This window comes from Armigeres subalbatus, chromosome 3 (genome assembly GCF_024139115.2).
Source record: "Armigeres subalbatus isolate Guangzhou_Male chromosome 3, GZ_Asu_2, whole genome shotgun sequence".
Taxonomy (NCBI): Eukaryota; Metazoa; Arthropoda; class Insecta; order Diptera; family Culicidae; genus Armigeres; species Armigeres subalbatus.
The window spans coordinates 7,409,485-7,427,398 of record NC_085141.1 but is presented as its reverse complement, the minus strand read 5'-3'; the positions used below and the strand labels follow the sequence as shown (position 1 = coordinate 7,427,398).

Sequence of the window (17,914 nt, the reverse complement as noted above, 5' to 3'; positions counted from 1 at the left end):
AATTATACTTTCGATAGCCTTGAAAAGCATTATGATTATTATCATGATTTTTATTTATGTGGATTCAACACATGACTGGTCAGAATCATAATTTATATTTCGTGGAAGCAGAAGTACCTATATTTGCGTATTTCTTTATTAAAATTAAAAAACTACCCGTTAGATTCCATAGTGATCATGCTTTTTACTTCTATACTTATTTCCGGATGATACTTGATATTTGGCGTGCAGTCAAAAGCTGCACAACAACAAGCACTGCAATGTCTTAACACAAAGCCTAATCGCGACTATGAACATAATTTGATTGTATTTTTCTATAGGTATTATTGGTATATTGTTGAAAGTTCTATTGACCCAAGGCGGAATAATCATAACGATTCTTCGCTAATATCATTATTAGATCGGAACTAGATGTCGATTATGTCGGAACTAGAACGATTTGTGCATTATAAAATTTGAATATAACGTTCTGAAGTCGAATCACTTTCGAACATCGGAAAGATTCGGAACGTTTAGATACATACGATATTTCCTTTATCTTCGTTGTGGTAATAATAGAGTGTATTTAATGCAAGATTCATATTATCAATCTGGGACGTCCAGAGAAAAGTTGACTACTTCGAGCACATCATACAATCAGTGTTGGTGAAAACCGAAATTCTCAAAACTCATGGTTGAAATCAAGTGCGAGTCAGATCCTATCAACTCGACTCGAAAACTGCACTGTATTTTTGCACAACATTATTGCAGGATTTTTATGAGTTTTTTGCCTTTCTCGTATACTAAGTATACATAAAGGCTATATGATCGCTTCAAGAACAATCTTTCTATAGATGACCCGGAGAACTATTAGTGTTATATACCGATCGACCGATCGATCGATCAAAATGTTGCAAAAATGTCACCCATTTTTCAGGCACTTATCGTCAACCGAATTGCTTGCAACAAATTCGACGCACACTTCTATCCCATTGTTTCCTATTGAAAATTGACCAAATCGGACTATGGGATCAGAAGTTATGGCCAAGATACTTTTGTTTACGGAAAATGACCTAAAAAGTGTCACTCATTTTTCGGGTACTTATCCTCAACTGCTCGCAATAAGTAGCATTCGACGCAGAATGATGTTCCATTGTTTTCTATTGAAAATTGGCCAGATCGGACTATGGGCTCGGAAATTATGGCCAAAATTCATTTTTTTACAAAAAAATTGATGAAAAATGTGTCACCAATTTTTCAGACACTTATCTTTAACCGATTCGGTTGCAAGTTGCATTCGTTGCAGAATTCTATCCCATTGTGTCCTATTCATCCTATTCCTTTGGCCAAATTGGACTATGGGCTTAAAAATAATGGCCAAAATACTATTTTTATAATGCACGAGAAAGGCACCATCACCGCTAGGTGGATTAATCAAAGTTTTTTTTGTTTCTGGGAGCATTGAAATAACGTACTTTGTATTCGGCAGATGAGCAAAACGATGCAAGACACGACCGGTCGACGTAAAACTTCTTAGTGCCATGAGAATCGTAATATCATATGAATTTTAGGTTGTTTACATGACACAATCGTGAATTTAACCAAAAATTATCATAATCTTTTCTCAGCATAAACATTTTTCTCAATCACCACCGACGATTATCACAGATGATACTTGGACCCGATGTGCTTCAGTAAAGGTGTGGGCCAAAGTCCACAACGTCACGTCTGTTATAAAAATTGTACAGAGTATGCCAGATGTGACCTCACATTCGGGGGCCTTCTGCCATTATCGGCAACCCAGCTGAGAGTTTTTCTCTCAAAAGAGCGAATTTTCGTTGAACAAATACTACTTAAGAGTTTGGGCCACACCTGTAGTAAAGCATATCGACTTGGACCGCTACCTTCGCAGACATCGTCTCAAGCCAATTCAAAAAGCTGCTCTCCCGCGCGCGTTTGCGGTTTTGCTTGAAATCATCGTGCGGTTGTCATCAGCATTGGCAGCGTTCAAAAGAATTTGTATAATAAATTTTAGTAAAACAGGTTTGTCGACAGCCAGTAAAAAATGAGAGATAAAATTGCACTTGCACAATTCTGCTACAAAATTCCTCTTAATGTCCCTTCCCAGTCACTAACAGCAGCAAAACTAAAGAAAGAACCATGCGAGAAAATTTCATTTGTGCGACAATTTCCAATACAGCACACAAAACCTTCTTCTTTATTAAATGATGGTTCTGAAAAGGACCGATCCACGATCAGTATGCAAGAAAATTTCGCTTCATTACTGCTCCCACCGACGACGAGATTTTTGCAGCAACCACCGCCGTCGGTCATCAATGTTGGATGAATTTCGATGTCTTGATGATGTTGCTTACGACGGCCACACGATTATTTACATCAAATTGGATCTGCAGCTTCCGTCAATTACACGAGTGAACACCACTGATGTCGCTCTCCGAAGAATCTTGAACTGATTGGCTCGCGCGTGCGGTAAAGCAGCTTTCTTGTATCTAATGAAGTAAGCTCATTAGCTCCGCCCCTTCGTTATTAGTAATGAGTGCACATAAAATTTGCACCCAGAAAAAAACAATAAAGCGGGTGGGCAACGGTCTCACTAAATTGAATATAAGAAAGGAGCTTTCCCGCGCGTGAGAGTGCTTTTGTTCGAGATTCCTTGAAGAGTGGTCCCTGCATCGGCATCAGTGGCAGTCGTCGGAGTCTGTCACCATGAGAATGTGCTTAGTAATGTGGTGAAACTTCTCTCAATATTAAACTTGCTCTTGTATATAAAAGTGGATTAAGAAAAATCTGATATGGGATGTGGATTATTGTCGCAAGATTCGGACAATCGGTTGGTTGCTCTTAGTACTTGTAAACGTTCAGCAAGGTCTCAAGAAGCATAAATCAGTTCTTCTCAGAACCCCCATTTGAAACGGAAGAGTTGATTTGAACTGTATTTACTTTGAAAAGACATACAATTAAATGGCAATGATTGCGTCGTTATCGATCCCAACAGCATCAGTGATGGCCGTCGGCGAAGGTGAAGAAAATTTATTAGCAGTGGTAGCTGCTGCAGCCATTTAGCGGTAGGAAGTGAAATTTTCTTTTCAGATTTGGATAATCGTTTGGTTGCTGTCAGTGGTTCTAAAGGCGCATCAAGACGCATATATCGCTTCCTTATTTGATCCCCATTTTGATTGGAAAATAGTTTATTTGAACGAATTTTCTTCAAATTGAAAGTGGCAATTATGGCGTCGGTGGCAGTTCCAGCAGCATCAGAGCTGTCCTTCGGTGGTGGTTACTGCAAAAAAAATATTTCACAGCACTGCTTACAACATGTGCGGAACGATTGCATTTGAGTGTTCTTACTGATGACAAGTTTTCTTTTTTGGCCGTCATTGTTGGATGAATTTTCACTTTGGTTGACATATCCGGTAAAACAAATTCTCTACTGTGTATAACGGTGGTCCCAAAAAAGGACTGATTAATTTTAATTGTACCACAAGCGCCGTCCGATGATTCGTTGCTGCGGACGCCGGATGGTACACGCTCCGTGAAATCTTGACCGTAAATGCAGCAGCAGCGCGTCCCACGACCGCCACTCACACCACCGAACGCCAACGCCACCAAGCCGTTATAACTATACCGCTACCAGACGGCCCACGCTTCTGCGGAGCGGTTCGCTCGCCGTGAAATCACGAACGAAAATGACGCGCGCGCGCAAGACACGACTCTTTTTAGGCACAGAGAAAATGAAGTGGTAAGCCAAAAGGTGCGTACGTTACAGCAATCTGATGTCCGTGTTGTGGATGCATGAACGGGCTTCCGAAATTTTTACCAGACGTGAAAGAACTAAAATTTTCAATAGTTTGACGTTGACAATCAATAGTTTTAATACAATTAGCGAGTTGGTGGAAAGTTTCCAAATCTATTGATAAGAAAATCTCGAAAATCCATAAAGTCGGTATTAACGTAAATCTTACATGATTTCGTGACGGTCTCCAATTTGGAAATTTTCATTTTGCACCCTGTATCCGAGGCTTCCCCTTAGACGTAGTTTACGTCAAAAAACTCAAGCGAACTGCTCCTCTGCAGAATTGATGGTCAATTAGCGCGATCTTTGGCCTCGATGATTGGGATTTGAGCATGATTCTACTAACACTGCTTATATATTTTTCTTGTGTTATAGAAATCCGAAAGAAAAGTTAAGTGAGCAGAAATTAACTCCGGGAGACCATCAAGTCCCCTTTGCGATAGATCCGAAACACTAGACTTTCAATACAAATTTTTTAAAAAGTAATTTCCAAAAAAATAAACGCCCTAGGGTTAAGAGAAGGCCATCTAAGAAATTTGCCTTCAAAATCAGTCACTTGCCTCCCGGGTGATACTGATTATCCGTAATCACTAAGTAAAACCCGCAAATCTATGAGTTCTTTCATAGACCGAGATTGGTTCCTCGGATACTTTGTTTGACAAAACAATTGTTATGCAATGAGACACACCCGCGATTATTTTGCTTATTGATTGCTGACCTAACTATTTGAACAAAGTTGCAGCTCTCTAGGACGAATTTGAAAATTTGGTCATTCATTCTTATTGAAAACTCGATACTTGGAACGTTAGGCCCCCTTAGCACGAGTTGCCCTCCTTGCTCGAGAGCTGCAAAAGGTGAAGGTGGAGGTTGCAGCACTTCAGGAGATCCGATGGCGAGGAACAGGAGAACGGGAATTCCGCGCAGTTGACCCAATTGCGATTTCTTCATTCAAGTATCACATCTACTACAGTGGCGGTAAGAAGGTGAATCATGGAGTTGGTTTCGTAGTGCTTGGTGGTAAGCAGCAGCGTCGAATCATTAGTTGGAGGCCGGTAAATGATCGCTTCTACGTGTTGAGAGTTAAGGGCAAGTTTTTCAACTATACAGCTTGATCAATGCTGTATCAATGCAAGTCCTACGAAAAATGCCCAACACGACGTGAAATTCACCATCGGTGACGCAAACGCACAGGTCGGAAGGTCATTGGAAAGTAGAGCCTCCACGCAATGACAACGGCCGGAGGCTGATCAATTTTGCCGCAGCCAGAGTAATAGCTATCTGTATTTTGCACGCAAGAATATTCAAAATCACACCTGATGGAGACACCCAAATGAAGATACGTGATCTCAAATCGATCATGTTTTGGTGGGCGGTCAGCATTTCTCAGATGTCATAGATGTGAGGACCTCCCGAGGCCCAAATATCGACTCTGGCCACTATCTGGTGGTATGTAAGATTCACGCAAGGCTGTCCAGCATCATCGGTTCTAGGCGTGAGAGAACCATGCGGCTGAACATACAGCGACTGTCGGGCGAGGGCGTTGCGGAACAATTCGGTCATAAGCTCGACGAAAGAATCGAAGGACACCTAACTGGATCTCAGCATATTCTCCGGTAAATCTCATCGCCGTGAGTGCGACTGTATGGCAGCCAAAAAATCATTCCAGCACCAACCATTCAATTATTAATTAAATTGTTACTTGGTATCACCGCCACCGCCATTCGATAGTACGAAATTGCCGAAAAAACGCTATGCCAAAAATGTTCGGGAGGTGTCTTCCGCCCGAACGAATGAAACTCGGCCTACAAGGGGGGTTCTGGTGGATCAAGCGAATGAAGTTCGCTCTATTCTGTTCGAGTGGTCAGTGCGATAAGACGTGTAACTTCTAAAGATCTCTGTGGTCGAGTACCCCCAAAAGTTACTGGTGAGATCGTTCCGTTTCGCGACCGACGTAGCGTTCCCTAAAAGTGAAGAGCCCTCTTATTCGCGAATTGTCCAAAACCGGGGATTTCATTAGACGAGTGTTGTGACAAACGCAAAAACTCTCACGTGATCGTGGAAGAGACTGGTCCATATGGCGTGCTTGAAGATCCACGAAGCAGTGCCAAAAATCACTATAACAATCGCGAGTGAAGATTCCCCCTATACATCTTCCGTAGTGCAAAACTGTTGTGAAATTGTGAAATTTCGTGATCTCTCGTTGTCGGAATACCTCCTCGTCCAAGGAAGAAACACGTGAACGGGTCGAGTTCGATCGATAGTGCGGAGTGACACGGTTACAACGGCAGAAAGGAGAAGCCCTTCTCCCAACGTAGAAATTTCCATTCGGCTAGGGAAGCTAGATTGCCCCTAGGATGAGTCCAAAAGGTGAGTCGCATGTTCTATATTTCTACGTAACTCTAACTTACAGAGTTGACATGATGTGCCAGACATGATCAATGACAGCTCCGGAAATCTGTTGACCAACCGAGCAGGGGTGGCTGCTCTTTGAGTTATTGTTGAATTGACATTCGGACAAAGAGGATTCAAGTAGAATCAGGATTGCAGATAATGGACAAGCAGTGAAGCCACCAACGCTAGACAAAGTGAGAAAACCGGTTCGGGAGCTGAAGAACAGCAAGGCCGCTGGGAAGGACGGAATCCCGGCCGAGCTTCTAAAAGTTGGGAGGGACTGACTGAATGAAAAAATCCACCAAGTGATTGAAATGATTTGGGAGGAAGAAGAAATGCCTTCGAGCTGGCTTGATGGCCTCATATGTCCTTTCTACAAGAAAGGGCACAGCCTCGATTGTGCTAATTATCGAGGTATAACACTCCTCAATACCACCTACAAGGTAATCTCCCGAATTCTGTTTAGCAGACTGTGTCTTTTTGCAGAGACCTTTGTCGGCGAATATCGAGGCAGTTTCGAAACAGACGTTCAACAACGAATCAGATGTTACTTTGCGAAAAATCCTTGATCAATTTTGAGATTACAACTAGCGGACTCATCACTTGTTTGTAGATTTCATGGCAGCGTACGATTCAATGAAGCGGAACGAACCGTGGCATACAGTGCTAGAATATGGCTTTTCGGCAAAGCATATCAAGCTGATTCGTGTGACGCTGGATGGATTCGACCCGTTCGTAATGTTAAATGGATTGAAGCAGGGCGATGCGCTTTCTAATCTGCTATTCAACATTTTTTTCAAGAAATATCTGAAAAACAACTGATAGAAATATTATCAGCTTGTATGTATGTCATTCTGACACAGGTGTAGCTCTGAAAGGTGCAATTCAAAGATCTAGTGTGCAAAGAAACAGAACCATCATCAACAAGTCTTACATGCTCCTAGGTTTTGCGGATGACATCGACATCATTGGTGTAGATCACACAGCAGTGGAAGAGACTTTCGCGCCTTCAGGATGGGACTGATCATAAACTCTGTCAAAACTATGTGGCAAAGAATGTGGCAGTCCAAACGGCGTTGGTCCCGTGGTGGTAGTGGATGGGATGCGATTCGAGGTTGTCGACGAATTCATATATTTTGGAGCACTCGTTACATGTGATAATGACGTTAGCCGCGAGATGAAAAGACGTGTTCAGGCTGCAAGTGACAATTTGCGTAGCCAGCTAAAATCTCCCAGCCTACAGACACGGACAAAACTAGCTCTGTACACATCGTTGATTCGTCCCGTCGCCCTGTACGGCCATGAAGCATGGACGTTAAAAGATGCAGACTATCAAATTCTCGGAGTGTTTGACCGGAAAATACTGCGCTCAATACTTGGCGGCGTGGTAGAAAATGGTGAATGACGCAGAAGTATGAATCACGATTTGTACCAAGTATACAAAAATGCAGACATCGGCAGGCTGATAAAATACGACAGATTACAGTGGGGTGGACATGTAATGTGAGACCAGCAGAAGTCATGTTTAGAAGAGTACCTGGAAGATGACGTCGGTAATCGAAGAAGATGCGCGTGCGTCTGGTGTGGAGGGAGACTGACGATAGGCGGCCCGAGAACGAGCGACCTGGAATATGGCGTTACATTCGGTTTCGCTCTCATCTACCGACGAATCTGCGCAATGTTCAGGCATATTTCGACAATGAGTACGCGATATCGGCGCTATCTTTATTCCGTAATTTGTAACTTGTAATTTATTTTTTTGTCATTACGGAAGCCTACAGGTTACCCCATATTTTAGGTCATTATTCCGTACATCAAGTCGATTCGATTCTCTGTAAAGCCGCACGGAAGACCCACGTGAGCTTGTGAATCGGATATCATCCATACATAACATACAACTCTTCATCCAGGCTTGGTTGACTGTACGTCAGCTATAGCCTTCGGGAATTGCTGAGGGAAACAGCTGTTCATGTCAGCTGCTTCACGAACCACAAGGCTATAACTGTGGGAGTGGGACGAGTGGGAGTATACATTCCCCGTCCCTACAGGGTGCCAGGCCGTGGCTTTTGATCCCGACGTCCAAATCTCCTGACACCCGAAAACATCAAAGAGCTCCAAATAAATTGGCAATGCATTTCATGGATAGATTGGTGGATATCATTTGCAATTCGCCAAACATAGGATTGAATCTTATTTCAGTGTAAATTGAATCTTTTGACGCTTTCCACCATGAGCAACAATGAGCCACTTTCCACATACTAGCTAGGAGAACGCACAATAATTATTATTATATTGTCTCTATTAACGAGATTTTCGGCCCTCGTGGAATGCACAAGAAGGGAAACCATAATCGAGCAGCTATGAACGAGACGAGGTAATCAATGATCGTGGTGCTATCCGTAATCATATGGTACAGTATTTCTCCGATCTCTACGTACGAGAGAACTTAGCAGAAGTAGAAGATTAGGTAAAAGAAGAAAATACTCTCCGTTACGAGATAATAATCCCCACCGAAGACGATACAAACGCAACTTGCATGAGCGAAATTTAAACCAGCGATATTCCATGGGTCGATGGGAAATTTGGGAAATTCTGGACATGGAAACGATTATAGAAGAATTGGAAGGGTCATTTGGAATGCGGGAGGTTATTGGATATTGTTTAGAAAACGAACAATTTAGTATAACTTCTGAACCCCTTAACCGATTTCCACCAATATTGATCATATATTCTCTATCCTCAGCAGACCATTAAAGATAAGGTGGGCCGGTTATAAGGAAAAGAGGGAGGTATGTGGGTGGTGTAGAGAAATTTACCTCTGTATCCCGTTCGTTTCTATACACATATTCCATATCACTTTACAGATAGTTACAGACATTTCTTTGAGATTGATACAAGTTTATATGCGGCATCCCTCTTTGAACTTGGTCATGCATCAAACACCTTGTTTCTGGTAAAAATTTTGATAACCAAAAGGTTTGTTACAGGTTTGAACTATTAAAAAACTATAAATAAAGAAATTCGTGCCAATTTGTATAAACAGCCAATCAATCATTCAATTATGAAACATGGGATGAGGATGACTAACTGAAATATGAACTATTATTATTAGTAAAACTAAAATAGAATTTATTCAAAAATATAGTTTAAATGGGTCAACTAAAAAAAATTGGGGTCAGTGTCTACGAAATCTAATTCAGAATTTAAAGCATTCAGTTTAACCAAGAGAAGAAGCACGCCAAATTGGCAAGCGTTCCCCTCGAATATGAGTATCAACTTGCAACTTACACGAGCCGGTATGCCCAGTTTTTTGTTTACCTGGACACCTACACCCAGTTTTTGGCCGGTATGGCGGGACGTTTGTTTGATCAGGGTGCAAATCAGCTCCGACTGAAGTTCGGGCATATCCAAGCATTGCTGGAGCGCGTTCTGGGCAAGGACCACGTGGTAATCGATACCCGGCTGGTTGACCGCCACCGACATGAACAGTTGGCAGCTCTGCGATGTTTTCAAAACAGGAAATCAACAATGCTTTATCAAGAACTTAAAAATGATCAAACATACCTTGAAAAGCTTGATAGCTTCCGCTTGAAGCGTTTCGGAATGTAACGAAGTCAGTGGTGAGGTTATGTTGTCCTTAGTGTGCAGTAGAATTGGGTGTCGCCATAGGACGCAATCTATTTGAAAATCGATTTGTTAGACTTAATTTTACTTTTCATATCAATTGTTCACTCACTGGGGTCGCCGTCAGTTTCCATCAATTTCTGAATAAGCTGCTCGTACTGGGTACCGGCATTTGGGCCACCACCCGAAACAACCGTAAGGTGGTACAGCCAATTGTCACGCTCCTGTTTTCCCGGAAGAATTAGATACGTCGGACCCTATGAAATAAATTTTAAAATCTTTAGCACTTAAACCCAGGAAATTGTAGAATGGACATACCACTCCTTGTTGCTGTGGATAAATAGCAACGGTGAGCCTTGCTTGACTTTGCGCTTGATCTTCACGTTCTTCCGAATCCGAATCGGAAACGTGCTCCACTTCTTCAACCCGAGCGTCCCGCATGTTGATCTGACCGAGTGGATTCTGAAAATAATTCCTGTAGCATTTAAAGTTTTTAATATCACCATTGCTTACTGTCTCCCCCGGTGCCTTAAAGTACAGGAACATCTTCCCCAACAGCACGCACCAACACTTCTTTGCGTGTCCATTCTTCACCTTGGTAACCCACCCCTGTACCGTTGGCTTCTGATCGTCTCGACTGAGCAACAGTTTCGTAGCGTTTCGCCTCTGCACGTTCTGCAGCACCCGTATCCAGTCGTCCATCGTAGCGTTCGAATCGGCCGTCAGGTAGTACACCTTCTTGCCCGTGTCAATCTCAAACGTCGACGCTCCCTCCGCTCTGTTTATCCGACACGCCTCGTCCAATGCGATCGTTCCCTGCGGTTTCCGGTTCACGTCGTGCTGGCTCTTCCAGTACGTCAGCTGACCGTTCTTCAGCACGAACCATCGCTTGCGCCACGTTTTCAGCTTACCGCCCAGCTTGGCCAGATGGCCCACCTATGAAAAGCGACATGTCAATCAATCAAGATCATTCAACACTGGGCACCCTTGCCGAACCTTTTCCAAGGTCTCCATCTTTTTCGGCGAATCAGCGTACGAGGTTCTCATCAGCAGCGACGGCATCGACGCGTCCATGCAGGTCGTGTCCACCGTAGACACCGCATCCGGTGGTATCGCGTAGTCATCGGACAGCCCTGATTCAAAGGACATTTCTGAAATTACTACAATCGATGGTGGTAGTGGGAAATGGGTGTCGAAAATGTGCAGGGGTGTGTCAGGGGTAGAATTTTTGTGTGGAGATGAAAACAAAGAGAAAAACGGAAAATTAATTTTCTTCGCCAACTAATCGGTCAATCTTTGTGGATACGGTCGAATCACACTCTGCGAAATGAATGGAATCCCAGCGCTAAAACCAAGGTTGCTATAAGACATGGTAAGTACAATGCAACGCCAGCAGCAGGAGCATACAATTTGGAGGTTGAAGCATTTGCGAAAAGTAGGTTATGATAGAGAAAACTTAGTGCGGGTTAGTGTAAGTGAGCTCAGAAGCCAATGTTAGCACAAATAAGCGATATTTGTCACGGGTGCAGTCTACGATGATATTACCTCGGGCTTTGTTCTTTGGACTTTCGGACCCACTACGTTTGGCGGGACTCAGACTAGAGGAGGTTTTGAGACTCTTCGAAGGACTAGACGCACTGCCCGAGGTGCTCGTCTCGGTGTTATCCGTGCTGGTTGAGTTGTGCGAATTATGAGTGGATGTGGCACAGGTCATAATGGCACCGTGATCCTCGCCGTCACTGCTGTCGTCGCTTGAATCTCCGGTAAATGGCATCGATCGGATCTGGGAGGCACGCTGCGAATTAGAAACGATCGTTAAATCAACGGCAATATGGGAGATTATTTAATTTTACGCACCCCTTTAACGGTGGCGTAAACCGGTACACTAATATCACAGTATCCACCGGACACGGTTTGCGAGCGGGAATTCATCCCTACGCTGGACGTCATGCCGGACCCGGACTCCTGGTCCTGAGATTCGTTTTCGTCACCTGCTAGGCCATCATTTGCCACCTACATACAAACGAATCAGTCAAAGCAAGATCTCCTACATTGAGTTACTCTAAACTTACCTGGTAGATCTTCGCCTCCCAGCTGGGGAATCGATGAAGTGGAGGCGTTGGAGGTCGCGGGGTTCCCAAGTCGGCCACCGAGTCCGAGGTGGTCGTACTGGATCCCCTGCTTGGGAGACCCTTCAACCAGGTGGGGCCTTCTCACGCGAAGGCGTGTAGATCTCCGCGTAGTCATGTGCAGTGTCCACATCGGAGTTGGGACTGGGCTGATGACCTGGGACGAGGGGGATAAGGTTAAGGCCGTCGACGGCGGCCGCTAAGTCTCTAGCTAATTCCTGAGGTTCCATCGAAAGGTTCCGTCGGTGATGGTGCACGGACGATGACGCCAGGAGAGAGCGATGCTCCGGCGGATCAAGGGATTCGCTCCGTCGGCGACCGCTGCGCCGCTTGTAGTCCTGGACGTCTAAGCTTAAACTAGATCTAACGGGTTGCTGTATACTATGTCTACTGCTTTGGGTTGCGATGTGGTTCCTTAACAACTCTAACTGTTGATTGCACTTGATGTTCTGCTCCCTCAGGAGCTGGTTTTGCTCCTCAAGCTCACGTAATTTGTTGGTGACCCACTCCTTGATTTTGGCCGCCTTGGCACCGACCTGGCGGGCGTCCTGGAGCCTAAGCTGTTTCTGCTCCTCGACTGCCGACTCGAGCTGTGTGATTTTGACCTTCTCGATGGGGGCTTTGGCGTTTGAGCTTTGACCTTGCGTTCCACCGCTACTGCTTCCGGCTGGCCCAGTTATGCTCTGTGGCTTGGGCCAGTCACACAGTCGCTGCTCCATGGCCCGGACCTATCGTGGGATGAGAGAAGGATAATACAACGATTAGCAAATTATTCATTGGGGAGATTCAGATCTTGTTGCAAGCGAATGTATGGATGTTTGAGACGGAAATGTAAAATTTGATATTTTTCGAATGCTATCTAGCTTTCTTTTCCGGCAACATATTTTCAGTTTGATTTTTGAAAATTATGTGTTGATCATCACGTATTTCGAAGCCTCTCTTCGAGTATAACTTATGTACGTCCCTCCGTAATCAGATTTTTCTAAGAATATTGTTCGATTTCAAAGTGGCAACCTGAGAGGATGTTATAGTTTTGAATATGTGAGTTATTTCCTTGGGTGCCATCGTTTGAGCATCGTTTACATTTTAGTGCAGAGATCATACTCTTGTAAGATGAATGATGTAGACCTACATTATTTTCACTGGATTTGCGAGTAAAATTTCATTTTGGTAGAGTATGAAAAATTAAAATACTTTTCAGCATTGTTTCGCACGACTATCAGGAAAACGTGCAATCTCGTGTGAAATTCTAACCAAAATAGGGTAGTTGGGTCAGCATGTCCGTATTAAAAAAATCCCCATCACATACAGATTATGAGCGATATGGATAAATCCATGTTAGAAAAGTAAAATTAGAATGTTTGAGAGTTCGCCTCAAGTGAATCATCTTGTCCAACTCTTCCGTAGACGTTACAAAACGCTGAGTTTACACTTTGGATTGGCTACATATTTAAAACCAGGGGGCAACAGGGACCATGTCCAAGGGCTTGACGACCCCTTCCCAGCTTTCTGCGAGTCAGGGGGTTCTGCCTAGGAGGTTGTGGGGTTAACAGGGGGCTCTGTTAATTCCCTCCCAAAAACCACATATCCGCAAGCAAACCCTATCAAGCGACCGTGTGCCGCTTAAAGCATACAAGCCCCTAACCCCGAATCCCAAGGTGTCAGGCGACCCGTGCCGAAGGGATGAATGACCTGGGGGGTGAAACAATTAGCCAGGTCGTTAACGGAGCCTGTGGAGGTTCCACAGAGTGAGGGCTGCTTCGGTGGCAAGCGGGTGGCAGTGGGTGGTACCCACACACCCCCAAGTGGTGCACATGTGGTGCAAGCGAATGGGAGTTGGGGGTATTACTCGTAATACCCCCACAGAGTGAGGGACCGAGTGTATGGGTGAGCACACAAGTAAGTCTCGCATGGTACGCATGGTCGGTAGTGTTAGAATGACTGAAGTCTCAGCACCTCAGAAGTAGGGGACACGAAAGTCTCGCTGCGTCTGGCAGGAGTGTCGGGGGGTTGATGCTTCTGCGACACCTCATAAATCGGAGACATGTAAGGTAAGTGGTGCCACCCCGTTGCAGGATGGGGAGACCACCACACTGGCTGAGGACTATCTGGGCTTCGAAATGTCAATGCGTGACGTGCCGGGTGTTCCACGCCCAAACGATGCACAGGAGGTGCACAGAGTGGATAAAAATGGGAGATGGGGGTATTACAACCCCCACTGAGTGAGTGACTGAATGTCAAAGAGAGTGGTGCACAAGTGGTGCAAGCGATTGGGACTGAATGTATGAGCGAGCACACAAGTCAGACTCGCATGGTACGTATGGTCAGAGTGGCTGCTTAGGCAGTAGTGTGATCCGGCTGTCAGGGACGGAATGAGTGAAGTCTCGCTAGGCCTGGCAGGAGTGTCGGGGGCAGATACCTCTGCGGCACCTCAGAAGTAGGGGACACGAAAGTCTCGCTATGACTGGCAGGAGTGTCGGGGGGTTGATGCCTCTGCGGCACCTCAGAAATAGGAGACATGAAAGGGTCTGCCTCGTAGCTGAGGTAGGAGCGGCATAGGAGCCACCAACCTAGGGTCGCCTCCGGCTTGGTAGACAAGTGGTGCCATTCTGTTGCAGGACGGGGTGAGCACCATACTGAATGAGGACTGTCTATGTTGTGAGATGGCGGCATGGGGTACCCCCTGCAGGGTACCCAGTCTTCTCCTTGCAGTCATTCAAGCGGCATAGGCAGGTGAGTGTTGGGGCACATGTGGTGCCAGTATGTCTTGTGCAAATGTGTTGCATGGGGAGTGTCGAAGAGTTGAGGCGCATACGTGCACTTGTGTACGTCATGGAGGAGGCGCAATGCCCAATAGCCATCCCCCGAAGTATGGCTTAATTGCGGGCCGGGGATAATGACTGGAGAAAACGGGGTTTGGTTTTAGTGGCTTCGGACTGGTGATCCCAACTCCACACTACCTGGATTCACCACCCCAGGTGTCTGTTTGCAGATTTCCATTACCGTCGATAAAAAAAAACATATTTAAAACCAAAATGCCGAATCACAACCCTCGGTTACATAATTTTATTGCTGCATTACCATCATCATTTATTGCATGCATTACATAATTTTATTGCATCATCATCACAGCTCATAATTATTCCGGCCAGTGTTCTGCAACATATTTTTAAATAAATATAATTTTAAAGTAGGGCTTCAACAAAGTTAACTTTGGAGTCGGAGCAAGCCATGGATGGTTGCTTTTGAATTTGCTGTCACGATTTTGTTCGTTCCCGTAAAATTAAGAATTAGATTCGGCTGATGTCTACACTTAGCTGACTAGAAGAAAAAACGTTCTGAAGTTTTCGTTTTACGCGTTTGATAACTATCACCAAAGTGTAATGCTTGTGACTTGTATATGGGTTGGGTATGTATTTTGTTAAAAATATGTGCGTTTGAGTAATTTAGAATAGCTCTGGAAGAGTGAAGTGATTTGTTCGTGAACACTAAGAATGTTTGATAACCTAAATCAGATCAACTTGGTGAGATTATTTCTGTTCTTACTATGATCTTCTTTTTCTTATTCTTTTTCAATTTTGGATTTTTTCAGCACGTTTTCGATCATTAAAGGGAGAATCTATTTAATTTTGCCGGAAAAATCTATACATTTTTCTAACATATTTGGAAATTATTTTCAGACTTTCCACGGGCACTACTTTGAAGTTTTCAAGTTATTCGGAATCTGCACGCAATTTTTTTACCCTTTTGACTGAAAATGTCATTTGGCCGAAATGGTTATATGGCCGAAAATATCATTTGCTGAACGACATTTTCGGCCGAATCTCGACCAAAGGATCATTTCAACGAAATTTTAGGGCATATAACCTATTTGGCCAAACTACTTTTTAGATCAAATGACCAGTTTGGCTAAACTAAAGTTCGGCCGTATGTCCATTTCAGCTATACGACATTTTCGATCATATGGGTTTTGGCCAAACACCATTTGGCCTTCTTGCCTTCACCCAAAAGTCATTCGGCGTCATTGTGCCATTTGTGTGAATGCCACTTGACCGAATAATACGTTAATCCGAGCCATCCAACCGATTATTATTTAGCTGAATTTAACGTTTGTCTGAAACGATTATTAAGTCGAAAAGGGTTTGGCTAAAAAATTTATATGTTTTTTTGTTAAATATCTTGGCTGTGCATATGCACAGCATATGTTTCGAAATGGACAAATTGATATGAAATTTGCGAAAAAGAATCCACGTGTCTTGAAGGGACTCGAACCCTCAACCTCCTACTCTCTAGATAGGCGTGATAACCCATACACAACAAGACCACTTAAAGGTCACGTTTGCGGAAAAGCCATCAGAATCCGAGTACCAACCTCCACCGCGGTTCGCTCTCTTTTTTGCAAATTGAATATCTTTCGGATGCTTGATTTGTCAATTCTCCACATGCGCTTTACTATTGTATATCCACAGCCAAGCGAGTGCACATTGTTTATTAAACGAGAGGATCGCACTCCATGCCCCCAGTAACTGTCTGGGCGGGACGGTATAGAATGCGAATTCAATCGCACTCTGCTGTGCCAAAGGCTTGCTTGGCTAAAGCATTTGATGAGTTTGATTGCCTTTAACGTAAACGGTCGCGTGTACTCAGACGACTAATGACGGTGAAAGACCGACACTTGATTACAATTAATTGCATATTATTCGGCAACTCGGCCGTACGAAAACCATTTTTTGTTAAATATCTAAATTTATATGACCAAAAGCAACATACAGCCAAAAGGGTCATTCAGCCAAACTGGCAATTTGGCCCAAAAAGTAGTTTGTCCCTTGCAAACTTGCAAAAACGTTGCTTCTTTTTTCTTGTTTTGACTCTTGTTCTTCTTTTCAGTCCTGTGTAGGTTCTTCTTAGCACAGTAAAAGTGTTTTCAATTTGGCAGCTAAAGGCATTTGGCTCTTCATCCATAACTTAAATGACTTTCGTTTGCCAACATGGCCAGATCAGCTGAACGACACTTTCGACCGAACGTACATTTTGGCCCAATGGCTTCTTCTGCTAAATGACCTGCTAAGAAAAACCGGGGATGGGACTTACAAAATGGGAAAAAAATGTAACACAATCTGCTGCTAGGCAATCACTGTTCCTTCAGACAAAAGAACAGTTCAGCGAACGACATTTTCGACCGTGTGTCCCTTTCGACGAAATGACATTTTCGGCCAACAAAACTTCAGGTTACGTGGGTTTTATTGGACGATTGTTCATATAAATGACATATTTGGCGATACAACAACAAATGGCTTTTTTCCGAACGGTCCTTCTCCGTTCAAAAATTTTACTAACGGGATTTTTTTTCAGAATTTCCACTGGAAGTGTTTGTCTTAGTATATTCAAAATTTCAGGTATATGGGAATAAATTTTCATGGGAATCATTGTGTTGGGAGGACGATCCTGAAACGCACCATCTATTCAACGGTGGGCTCATCGTCTGACAAAATCTGTCAGAGCGACTGACGTCTACCAAGCGAGCGAACGAGAGGAAGCGATCTGTCACCCGACAGCAACAGTTACAGTCATTCATTGAGTGCATTCACCACCATCGCGATAGTAACCACACCGCGTTTTTCAAATTATTTGTATTTATTTTCAAATAAAGATTTTAATCTGTTTGTTGTGTAAATCATCGGCCCATTTATCACAACAAAGAGGCGACGAGTATATTCAGTGTCGGGTCCGCAAAATTCCGTCGGGAAAAGTCAGTTTTTCGGTCGACAAAAATACCGCGTGTGTGCAGTGAAAAGTTGAGGTTAGCAGCATAATGCCGGATCCAACTGTACAGCAGGCATCAGGAGGCGCATCGCAGAATTCCAACCAGATGCTGATGCAAATCCTCCAGCAGCAGTTGATGATTCAACTCACTCAGCAGGTTTCAGCAACCCTGCAGGCCATTCAGATGTTGTTGAGGAATGAAATTGTTTTGGAT

General features: G+C 43.9%; 1 protein-coding gene across 1 annotated transcript in view; it reads right to left on the bottom strand.

The window, feature by feature from the left end:
• The window catches only part of LOC134220720 (uncharacterized protein CG43867-like), an 840,013-nt gene that overhangs the window by 16,874 nt on the left and 805,225 nt on the right, over nucleotides 1–17,914 (bottom strand). The window contains 10 exon segments of the mRNA XM_062699822.1: nucleotides 9,503–9,682; nucleotides 9,749–9,861; nucleotides 9,921–10,065; nucleotides 10,127–10,270; nucleotides 10,322–10,744; nucleotides 10,805–10,941; nucleotides 11,354–11,603; nucleotides 11,666–11,821; nucleotides 11,881–12,017; nucleotides 12,020–12,665. Coding sequence (XP_062555806.1) covers nucleotides 9,503–9,682; nucleotides 9,749–9,861; nucleotides 9,921–10,065; nucleotides 10,127–10,270; nucleotides 10,322–10,744; nucleotides 10,805–10,941; nucleotides 11,354–11,603; nucleotides 11,666–11,821; nucleotides 11,881–12,017; nucleotides 12,020–12,665 — 2,331 coding nt within the window.